Raw genomic sequence first — 12407 nt, 5'->3', positions numbered from 1 at the left:
TTGGGAGATGGCAGCTTGCCTCCAGAGCCAGTGAGCAACCCTGTTTCAAAGGAATGATGTGAAGAACAACAGGACACTTGATGCCTTCCTTTGGTCTCTACACACCAACATACCTGCACACATGCATTGCATATACCAGACACTTACAGACTTTTAAATAATTCTTTAAAACAATAGGCCGGGCGGTGGTGGTGCACGCTTTTAATCCCAGCACTGGGGAGGCAGAGGCAGCAGATCTCTGTGAGATCGAGGCCAGCCTGGTCTACAGAGTGAGGTCCAGGACAGGTACCAAAGCTACACAAAGAAAGCCTGTCTCAAAAAATAAAAATAATATATAATAATAATAATAAAAAAGAATTAATGATAAGGTAAGGATAGCGGCACGTCTGCACTCCCAGGACCCGGTTGGCTGAGCTAGGAAGAGTACAAGTTTGAGGACAGCCTGAGTAATGCAGCAAAGACTCTCCTTTTTTTCCAGAGCTGAGGATCGAACCCAGGGCCTTGCACTTGCTAGGCAAGCGCTCTGCCACTGAGCTAAATCCCCAACCTGCAAAGACTCTTCTTTAAAAAAAAGGTGAGGGTAGGGAGAAGAGGGGCTAGAGAGATGGCTCAGCTGCTGGTTCAGAAGAACCAGGTTGGATTCCTAGCACCCACATGGCTGGTGGTCACAACCTTATGTAACCACAGTCCAAAGGGGTTCTGATGTCCTCTACTGGCTTCCGTGAGCACTGCATGCATGGTACACAGATAACACATGCAAACAAAGCATCATTAACATAAAACAATATGGACCACAGAGAAAAACAAAGAATAAAAGTCATTTCATACAGTGCAGATTACTATTAAATATCAGATAAAGTGTTAAACCAATTCTATCTAGTGCCAGCCTTATTACTAATGCACACTTTTCATCCTGTAAAGGATATACATTGTATATACAGACTGATACTAAATAACATAACTAAAACTTCTGGTCTAAAGTCTGTCACATAAATTGCTACTGTTACTAGACAGAGCGAAGTTAAGGAAAATTAGTCAAGGGGCTGGAAAGATGGCTCAGTGGTTAAAAGCACAGACTGTTCTTCTATTGGACCAGAGTTCAGTTCCCAGTATCCACAGGGAGGCTTACAACTGTCTGTAACTTCAACTCTAGGGAATCCTATACCTTATTCTGGTCTTTGTGGGAACCAGGTGTGAGCACATTGAGAAGAGACATACAAGCAAACAAAACACTCATGTACCTCAAATCAATCAATCATTCATTCATTCATTCATTCATTCATTTAGAGACAATGTCTCACTATGTAGCTCTGGCTGGCATGGAACTCCCCATGTAGACCAGGCTGGCCTCAAACTCAGAGATCCACCTGCTGCTGCCTCCCATACTCAAGTCCAAGGCATGCCCCACCATGCTTACATTAAATCAAATTTTTTTTCTAAAAGAAAAAGTAGTCATTGTATTTGAGTAGTGGCAGGAAGAAAGCAACTTGGGTTTCTGTTTGTTTGTTGCTTTGAGTCAGGATATCCTGCACCGGTTTCCAGAGAAGCCAGGATTACTGATCTGCAGTGTGCCTTACGAGAAACGGCAACATAAATGTCTTATGAAACAATTCACTTGACAAAAGCTCTCATTATGTTGGTGAATCACATCCTTCCAACCATGTTAAAAGAGAGGTGCTATGAGAATTTCTTATCTGAGCCTCAATTTATTTTGTTAATATGTTCTTCCCTTCATTATCGGAAATAGACAAGATTCAAATCTGTATTTCCTAAATATAATTGCCAACTTTATATATAATTTTTCCCACTGTTACACTAGGAGCAACAATCTGAATTGTTTACCATACATTAGCTCCATTTTACATGTCATAATTTTACAAATAAAATACAGGTACAGACAAATGTACCTGTAAGAGGGCTCAGGTGCTAAGGACACTTGTCATAAAAGCCTGTCCTAAGCTGACACCCCAGAAATCACACGAGGGGGAAAGAACAGTCACTAAGGTTGTCCTCTGACCTCTACAGACACAAAGTGACACCTCTACACACTCACACAAATAAAAATGTAAACGTAGACATCATTATATTGTTATACTTTTAGCATCCCTTAACAGCCTGTCAGAAAGAACTGGAGACTGGTGTAAATAAGATTACTAGAGAAATCCAAGCGCTGGCACTGGCCGTGTGCTGGGGAAGCGCACTCACCCACTTTGAAGGGCAGTGGTCACTCTTCCCATCTGCCATCTTCCCACTTTGAAGTGCCCTCCTCGAGTGCTTCACGGTGGTTTTTACGGCAGGCCGACACACATAGTTCTCCAAGTTCTTGGGAGGCTTTTTAGTTCTCTTAGCCTGAAGACCAATTTTCAACTTTAAGTTCCCCTCTGAGAAGTTTGTTTCTTTCACTGAGAACTGCTGCTGTGCGTCAGGTAGGCCATCATCCTGTCCTGCGTCAGCGCTCCTTTCTCGAGTCCGCTTACGCAGTCCCTCCTCTTCTTCCGTGGTGCTCTCTCCTTCTACTTCTCTCTTGCTGGCCAGAGTGCCAGGACTGATGGCAGAAGGACTCTTTCTTGAAAATCCTTCGGAATCAGAACCCAATCCTAACATAGCAGTATTCCTAGAGTCCATCCCAAGTGGTTTATTGCCAAGGAAGCTTACAAAACTTTTACAGAACACTGTTCCATAAAAAAATACGGATTTCCAAAACTTGCGACCAGCATCTCTTTCCCTGCAGGACAGATCATAACAAAAATTTATCAGAAATAAACAAAGGATTAATGTAAGAAAGGAGCAATAAGGATGGCAGGAAAAGCAGCCAAAAAAAAAACAAAAAAACCAAAAAAACAAAAAAATCAGATCAAAATGTAGCTTACAACATATACAAATCATTTAATTGTGAATTCACTTAAACTTCAGATTTCTTTTCATTGTTCAGTAGATATGAATAAGTTACAAAATTGTAGTACAAATCAAAACTTAAGAATCACCATCACAGCAGAGCATGGCAGCACATTCCTAGATCACAGTGCTTCAGGGGCAAAGACAAGAGCAGATCTCTCTCCTTCCGCTTCTCTCTCTCCTATGTATGTATGTATGTATGTATGTATGTATGTATGTATGCATGCATGCATGCATGCATCTGTGTGTGTGTGTGTCTTGTTTTTTGACCAAGGATCTCATGTAACACAGGCTGGCCTTGAAATTGCTATCTAAAGATGATCTTAATCTGACCCTGCTGCCTCCAGTTCCAAAGTGCTAGGATCACAGGTGTGCAGCCCAACTGGCTCGAGATTGGAGTCCTTAAAACAAAACTACAGGGCACTTCCATACAGGTGGAACTCTTTTGATCCCAACACTCAGGAGGCAGAGGCAGATCTCTGAATTTAAAACTAGCCTGGTCTACAGAGAAAGTTCCAGGACAGCCAGGGCTATACAGAGAAACCTTGTCTAGAAAAACAAAACATCGGGCTGGAGAGATGGCTCAGAAGTTAAGAGCACTGACTGCTCTTCCAGAGGTCCTGAGTTCAATTCCCAACAACCACATGATGGCTCACAACCATCTGTAATGAGATCTGGCGCCCTCTTCTGTATACATAATAAATAAATAAATCTTTAAAAAAAAATTAAACAACTAAAAATCATTATAAACCAGCAAAGAAGCTTCTGTAACTGATGCACAATTACAAATACAACATAGAAGTAACTTTGTGTATTTGAAGTCTGTTTCTTTTCTCTCCACCCCTGTAATACAGGGTCTGCCTATAAAGCTCAAAGCTCAAAGTCCTCCTTCCTCAGCCTCCAAAACGCTAGGATTAAAATGAGCACTACTATACCTGGCATGAGAATTTAATTTAAAAAAAAATATATTTTTTTCTACATTTTTAAATAAAATCTATTTTATTAAAAAAAGAATTATTTTGCTGGCTTTAAGTAGGTTTCAGTGTTCAAACATTTTATTTTAATAACTGTCAGGATTAGAATTGGAAAGATAGACAGCTGAGTAGTTAAGGGCACTGGGTATGCTTCCAGAGGATGAGGGTTCAATTCCCAGCACCTACACGGTGGTTATAGGTTAAGATTCTCAGGCAGAATAATCTCTGTTGCTACCACACACTAACTCTGAACTTATTCACTAATCCAATGAAAAATATTCCTGGGCATTTACTGAATGACAGGTATTATACTGTGCCCTAAAAAGAAAATACATATTCAACAGACCCACTTCCTAAATTTGAGGCCTATAATGAAGTGAAAACATGAACATTAAACAAATAATTATAGGAATTATTGAAAAATTTATTTTCATTGTTTTCCTAATAGCAAATAGTTGATACATTTCAATTTCCCAAATATATGTTTTCAAATCAACATGCCAACTTTAAAAAAAAGATAAGTAGCCCACCTAATCTAAGAATTTGCACATGGAATCTCTTTTGTTTTTTAACAATTTATTTATTTATACATATGAGTGTTCTATCTGCATGTACACCTGAATAGCAGAGGACATCAGATCCCATTACAGATGGTTGTGAGTCACCATGTGGGTGCTGGGAATTGAACTCAGGACCTCTGGAAGAAGCTTAAACCTCTGAGCCATCTTTCCAGCCCCGGAACCTTCCTTTTTATTACATAAAAGTCCTCAGGAAATCAACCAGGTTCTATCACAAAATCAGAGGGCTGATTAGTAAATAAAAAGCAAAACAAATAACTCAGTATTCTCTTTACCAATTGTTTGTTTACCATGAGGCTGAGGAGTTGGCGCATTTGCCGCTCTTGCAGAAGCCCTGGGCTTCGTTCCCAACACCCAGATGACTCACTGCCATCTGTAATCTAGTTCAGGCCATCCTGCTCCTCTACCTATGCAGGCATCAGGCGTGCACGTGCTCTATTACATACACTCAGGCAAGACTCATACACACACAACTAAAAAAAGCTTTAAAAAATTTATTGCCAGTGTTTGAGTGTGCGTTTAAAAGTATAGGTGTGCTGGCCCCATGGCACACGTGTGGAGGCCAGAGGACAGATTTCAGGAGTCGGTTCTCTCCTTCCACCACAGGTTCTGGGGGTTGAACTCAGGTGGTTAGGCTGGAGTGACAAGTACTATTAACCACTGAGCCTATATAGCAATATAGGTATAGTGAATTATGTTTTTTTCTTATGTTTATTTCTACGTATAGGTGTTTTGCCTGAATGTATGTCTGTGCACTATGTGTGAACCTTGTGCCCACGGAAGCCAGAAGAGGGTGTCAGGTCCCCTGGAACTGGGGTTACTAATGGTTGTGAGCCACCATGTCGGTGCTGGGAATCCAGCTTGGTCCTCTCCAAGAGCAAAAAGCTCTTAGCCTCTAAGTTATCTCTCCAGCGTCTAATAATTCAGTATTCTTGAAGACTGATAGATCTATCTGGGATTACATCTTATCTGTACAACATTCTTCTGCCATGTGTAAGACCCTGGGTGTAATCGTCAGCAATGGCAAAAAATAATAAATTTGAACAAAAAAATACAGCCAAATAAAATAGTGTATGCATATGATGCCAAAACTTGAGAGGTCTGAAGCACAACTTCCAAGTTCATGGCCAGAGGGGCGTGTTAGTCAGCCTTTGTTTCAAGGACAAAACACAAACAGGAAGGAAACAACAAACAAAGGCTCGATTAAACACCCAGGCCTACAATCTTGAAAAACAGTGTAGTTTGGAAGTAAATGTTTTTATACTTTCGGTGCATCTGTGGTTCCATCAGACGCGTCCTCCCTCTCAAACACAAGGTTCTACTGGTTTGCACGATAAGATTCAGAATACAGAAATCCCTAAAACTGAAAACCAAATGTTTCCCCTCAACTTAGCAGTGACAAAACTTGAACTGAATTGATTTTAGTTTTTTAATTACCAGAATTTCTGTGAAATATATTCAATAATACAGAATATTAAAGTGTTTGATAAAAGAGTGCTTTCCCAAAATCTTCAACAAATCACTGTCGGTTCATTCAATCAATATGGTATTATCTACAAAAAAAAAAAAAACAGTATAAAACCAACAACCCCCAAGCAAAATTTCTAGCATCAAATGTTATAGATTATGGGTGGTGGTGTACGCCTTTAATTTCAGTGCTAGGGAGGCAGAGGCAGCAGATCTCTGTGAGTTTGGGGCCAGCCTGGTCTACAGAGTGAGCTCCAGGACAGCCCAGGCTACACAGAGAAACCATATCTCGAAAAACACAAAAAGTTCTAGATTACAGACTGAGAGTTTCTGCTGTTATTGTTTTGATAGTCTCATTACTGGCCTTCAACTTGAGATCTTTCTGCTTCATCCTCCAAGAGCTGAGGTTACAGGAGTGCACTCCAGCTAAAATAGAACCATTTTGAATGTTTGAAGTAATGAATGTTGTTTGTGAATGGGGAAGTGTTTCCATCCAGAATTAAGGGAGCCATGTTGTCACATAACTTCCCCTGTTTCCTTGTACAGTGTATGTTAGAATTTCTAGCCACTCCCCCAGCTACATGACAGAGCATGCTCGAGGAAGATGCTTAGTCATCCCAGGGCCTTACGTCCTACGTAATCCATGCTCTGCATGATCAGGTAATCTATGTGCATGTGTGACATAGCTACGTGTAAGTCCATATACACACGTGCGCGGGGGTGTGTGGTGTGTGTGTGTGTGTGTGTGTGTGTGTGTAAAGGCAGGTTCCACGTATTCCTCCCCTCTTCCTGCACAGCCATTCCATAGACCTATTCCTATTCCTCCTGACTTTTCTCACATGGTAAACACCACCACTTAATGAATAACATTGTGCCGCTTAATAGATTTAAGAACTGTTGTCTTGGCCAGGCAGTGGTGGCACACATCTTTAATCCCAGCACTTGGGAGGCAGAGGCAGGTGGATCTCTGTGAGTTTGAGGCCAGCCTGGGCTACAGAGTGAGTTCCAGGACAGCTAGGACTGTTACACAGAGAAACCTTGTCTTAAAAAACCAAACACCAAAAACAAAGAAACAAAAACCCCCAGAAACAAAAACTGTTGCCTTTCTGCTCAAAGAAGCAAATTCAACATTCATTTTAAATGCAGTTTTGTGGTTTACATTTTCAAGTCTCTGGAAAAATCCAAAACAAACTAGTGAAACTGAAAAGAGGGATATATAGGTCAGCTGATATAGTGCTTGCCTAGTACATATCAAGTCCTGGGTTCTAATCCCAAAACTGATTAGGTAGAGATAGGGCAATCAGAAGTTCAAAGACAGCCCAGGGCATATAAGACTCAAAAAGGAAGACTTACAAAAGGAAGTCAACACTAGCTTTAAAGCATAGAGTCCTTGAACACACATCATTATTGGTAAGAACAAACTAGAAAATTACTTACATTAGTAGGACATACACATTTATATCACTATAATTTAACAATATGGTAGAATTGCTTATGAATTCTTTATAAATCACCATAATAATTTAAGAATATTACTAGTCCATTTCAGCAATGTTGCCACTAAATACCCAGGAAAGCAACATAAATTTACAATTTCTAACTAGGCATCTAGCTTATCACGTATGAAGACTTGGACGTATTTCCCAACATCAAAAACATAAACAACAACTGGATATGGGGATATACTTCTGCAATTCCAGCCCTGGAGATATAGAGCAAATTCAGGGCCAATCTGGGTTACATGAAAGAGAAAGAAATAACCTCCACCACATATATGTAAAATGTGTGAGCAGAAAAACTCAAACTTGTTTTTCGTATCTATACCCTATTTCTCCTCTCAAGTGAATCCCTCTACCTACTGCCACCTGCCACAGTAGTCCCATATACAAGTAATCTGATATATACAAACAGATCTGATAAAATAAAAAGGCCAATAGCTCAGTAGGTTTAATTGCCTTCAATGCACCCTCTTATGAACACACACATTAATGAATACATATTAATACACTGTCATAAGGCTGAAGGAATCGCTTAGTACAGAGCTCGCCTAACATGCACAAGGTTCAACCCCAGAACAAGGAGGGAGGGGAGGAGGAGGAGGAAGAGAAACAAACAGGCTTTGGTCTCTGACACAAAGTAACTATGACAATTTAACTCTGTGTGGAAGTAGGTGGACTGTGTGAATAACCTGTCTACCTACCATCAGGAATGGGAAAGAAATAAGCATACTTTGATAGAACACTACTTAGGAAAACAATATAAAATTAATGATAAACTTTATAAGTTCTACAAATGAGTCCTGCCAGTAAGTTTAACATATATAACATAAAATTAAAATCCCTAATATTTGCTGAGTTTTAATATGCGCAAAGCTCTACACTAATGCTTCACATATTTAACTTAAATCTCACTAACACCATGATGTAGTTACTATTCCTTTTTATAGATGAAAAGACAGGCTAATGGCCAATAAAAGAAAGAGTCAAATCTACTCATAAAGGCTCAGTCAGGTTGGCCTGGTTTTTCTTAAGTGTGTCATACAGCCTCTCAAAAATCATTTTCAGACCTGATTTGTACTCCTCTCGGCCAGCTACATTTAGAATTCTATTGGCTTCCCTCCTACTTCTCTGATCGGTCAACTGTTCCCTTCATCGATTCATTAAAGGTGTGCATGCAAGGGAGATGGACTAGGGTGCGTACCTGAGTGTATGAATGAACAGGTATGCCCGTGCATGTAAAGACCTGAGGACAACATCTGGTCATTTCCTCGATAGCTCTCCATTTATTTACTTACTTGTTTATTTATTTGATTTGTTTATTCTCTCTGGGTGTACACGCAAGCACAGGCATGTGAATGTGCACATTCTATAGCATAAGTTTTGAGGTCGGATGACAACTTTGAGGAGTCAGTTCTCTCCTTTCACCATGTTTGATCAAATTCAAGTTGTTACGCTTAGCATCAGGAGCCTTTATCTACTGAGCCACCTCACTGTTACCCCTCGAGTTAGAGCTTCTCACAGAACCCCACGCTCACTGATCTAGCTAAGTTGACTGGCCAATGAACTGCAAGGATCCACCTGTCCTCTCCCCTCCTCCATCTCAGGAGTTACAGCTCAACTTCTATAGGTTCTAGGGATATGACCTCAAGTTTTTATGCCTGTGCGCCAGACACTCAACCATCTCCCCCCATCCGTAATTCATTATTCTTAATATACCCCTTTATTAATTTAACAAATATTTTCTGAGAGCCTCAAAATTATCTTAAGAACTGTATGACACAATATGATATAGTTATAGGTCAAATACTGCTATCATGAAATCTAAATTTTAGAAAGGAAGCAAACAACTTATATGAATACAGTTAAAATGTACAGGTATAATTAACAAAAGGTATTAACTATTATGATATAGTATGTAAAATTAACATAGGAACAGCAAAAAGATCCTACCAAAGGAAACAGTATGTATGAGAAAACTCCCTAAAATTATGATTCCTGAGATAGTATGAGCACAAAATGAAACCAGGAAGGCAATAAGAATTGCTTACAGGGTGGGATTTAGCTCAGTGGTAGAGCGCTTGCCTAGTAAGCACAAGGCCCTGGGTTCAAACCTCAGCTCAAAAAAAGAATTGCTTATAAACTGCCTCGTTACAAATTGGCTCTTTAGGATTTGGATAATCCTGGTGCACAATCAAGCAGGCAAAATACCCCTAACACATAAAACAAATATCTATTTAAAAGAAAAAGAGTTCAGTAATAAATGTATTAAACTTTGGGTAGCTGTGAAACATTTTTAAGTGTATCAAGTCAACTACTAGAAATAGATGCATAGAATTCACTCTATACACAGCATTATTACTTTAACCAAACACACATGAAAACCTCATGAAGTTGTCTTTTTTCGCTTGATAAAGGCAATTAACATTTAAAATTACTTCATTCGTATATATTTTAAAAATAGTGAACAATAAAAACTTATTTGTCAAGAAAAATATTTCAGTTGCTACATTGTAGAAATAACAATGGTTACCCACATTTATCTTAAGATAATGTTCATCTATGAGAATTTTTACTTTGTTTTATTTCTTAAGATAATATCTCCTTATTCACAATATAGTCCTGGATGACCTGTGATTTGTAACAATCTTGCAGTTTCTACCTCTCCAATGCTAGGATTACAGTCAAGTAACTTTCACATCTGACTCTAATAAACTTATTTTACTTTGAATTGTTTTTTGTTTTCAGAAACTTTGAAGCCTAGGATAGCCTTGAACTCAATGCAATCTTTATGCCTCCATTTCTCCAGTGCTAAGATTAAAGGTATAAACCACATCTGGCTTAAGATATATTTGTATTTGCTCTACCAACTTCATTAGGCAAAATCAGTGATTGCAATCATTCCCTTTGTCAACATTAAAAACCAGATACAAATGAACTACTAAGACTCCATGTACATAGCACAGTATTCATATGGAGCTATCCTACATTTTAATTTCTTTAAAATCCTAAAACGACTTTTTTTTTTTAATTTATGTGTGTCTGTTGGTCTGTGTATGTGTACACACCCACATGTAGGGGGATGCCTGTGGAGGCCAGAGGACACGTCAGATCCACTGGAACTGGAGTTAATGGTGGTTATACCCACTTTGACATGGGTGATAAGAACTGAACTCTGGCCCTATTCAAGAGCTGCAGGTGCTCTAACCACTTACTCATCTCTCCAACCCCCTCTTTAAAATTCTTGTAGATGACCAATATAATTTACTAGACTACAGCAAGTGAGCTGAATAGCCCTGTAGGTAAGGAAGGAGAGAAAGGGTTAGTCAGGCAGAACAATAAGAATCAAACTCCCGAGAAAGAGTATTTTGATGATGTTTGAGAAACATGGAGGAAAACAACTTTGCCTTCCATTTCTTGAACTGAGTCTGGAGAGAGTGAAAAAAAGATCAGAAGCGGTGGAAGCAGGAAAGAGGCTGTAAGTCTGCGTCCAGCCTGGACTACACAGTGAGCTGGAGGCAAGCCTAAATCAAGTTACAAGGTAAAGCTGTACCTTAAAAAGCACCATTTAGCTGGGCAGTGGTGGTGCACACCTTTATATCTCAGTATTCAGAAACAGAGACAGGTAGAGTTCGAGGCCAGCCTGATCTAAATAATGAGTTTCAGGGTGGACAGAGCCATACAGAGACCCTGCCTCAAACCAAACCAAACCAAAAAAACAAAAACCACTGATTAAATTAAAAGAAAAATCTTTCACTTTATTTTCCTATGTCTTACAGGTGTTTTATGTATGTATGACTATGTACCACATTCATTCCTGGTGCCCAGAGAGGCCAAAAGAAGGCAATGGATCTCCTGGAACTAGAGTTAAAGTGTGAGCCATTATGTGGGTACTGGGAATCAAATATGGGTCCTCTGGAAGAGCAGCCAGTGCTCTCAACCACTGAGCCATCAACTCACTCACTCAATCTACCCACCCCTCTTTTTTTTTGTGTGGCAGTTTCTCTGTGTGGCCCTGGCTGTCCTGGAACTCACTATGTAAACCAGGCTGGCCTCGAACTCAAGAGATACATAGCCTGCCTCTACCTCCCTAGTGCTTGGATTAGTCATATGTCACCATGCTCAGCCAATTTTTTCCCTTTATAACAATTTACCTAATAACTTGCGATCATTCCTGACTTACTTCTATCTCTCAATCTTTCTACATACAATCTGTCAGCAATGTCAGTTTTATTTTCAAAACATGCAGTCATTTCTCACTACTTCAATAACTACTATATAAGAAGTCCTTTGTTCTCTCTGTCAAAAGTAGTAGTGTTTTTAATGATTTGATAACTGTGTTAAAAGCAGTTTCAAAATTGGGCCAATCAAGATGGCTCAGCAGGTTAAAAAAAAAAAAAAAAAAAAAAAAAAAGGCAGCAACTCAAGCCAGATGGCCTGGGTTTGGTCTCTAGAGTAACACAAAGTCATGCTCTGAACCCATGAGAGCTGCGACACCTGGGCACTCACCTTCCCTCTCATATACACACACAATAATAAAAATTTAAAAAGAAAGCAGGGCGGGGGTGGCGCACGCCTTTGATCCCAGCATCTAGAGGCAGAGGCAGGAAGATCTCTGTGAGTTCGAGGGCCAGCTTGGTCTACAAAGTGAGATCCAGCATATCCAGAGCTACACAGAGAAGCCCTGTCTCGAAAAACAAAACAAACAAAAAAGAAAGAAAAAGAAAAACAAATAAATAAAATTTGTTATCAAATGACAATGACTATGCTTATTAAATTTTACCAGACAAATCCCAGAAGCTGAAACTCCATGAATATATACTGCAGTATAATCTAGTAGTCAATAGGTTCGGAAGTTTTATCTATCTGGTTGTATATGTCCAAAGTACACACCTAAGTGTGTGAGTGTCTTCTAGTCTCTCTCTGCCTTATCCTTTGATAGTTTGTGTGTCTGTGTGTTTGTGTAGGGTGGAGGACAACTTTAGGGAATCAGTTCT

The 12407-nt window shown here is 39.5% G+C and overlaps 1 protein-coding gene across 3 annotated transcripts in view; it reads right to left on the bottom strand.

Annotated features, from left to right (window-relative positions):
• The window catches only part of Ash1l (ASH1 like histone lysine methyltransferase), a 138029-nt gene that overhangs the window by 113136 nt on the left and 12486 nt on the right, over positions 1 to 12407 (bottom strand). For all 3 annotated transcript variants that reach the window (XM_036190752.1, XM_036190750.1, XM_036190753.1), the window contains exon 2: positions 2206 to 2725. In XM_036190752.1, coding sequence (XP_036046645.1) covers positions 2206 to 2625 — 420 coding nt within the window. In that variant the 5' untranslated portion in view covers positions 2626 to 2725. The remainder of the gene's footprint in view (positions 1 to 2205; positions 2726 to 12407) is intronic.

This window comes from Onychomys torridus, chromosome 6 (assembly GCF_903995425.1).
Source record: "Onychomys torridus chromosome 6, mOncTor1.1, whole genome shotgun sequence".
NCBI classification, from domain to species: Eukaryota; Metazoa; Chordata; class Mammalia; order Rodentia; family Cricetidae; genus Onychomys; species Onychomys torridus.
This window is presented reverse-complemented; position numbering and strand designations above follow the sequence as displayed.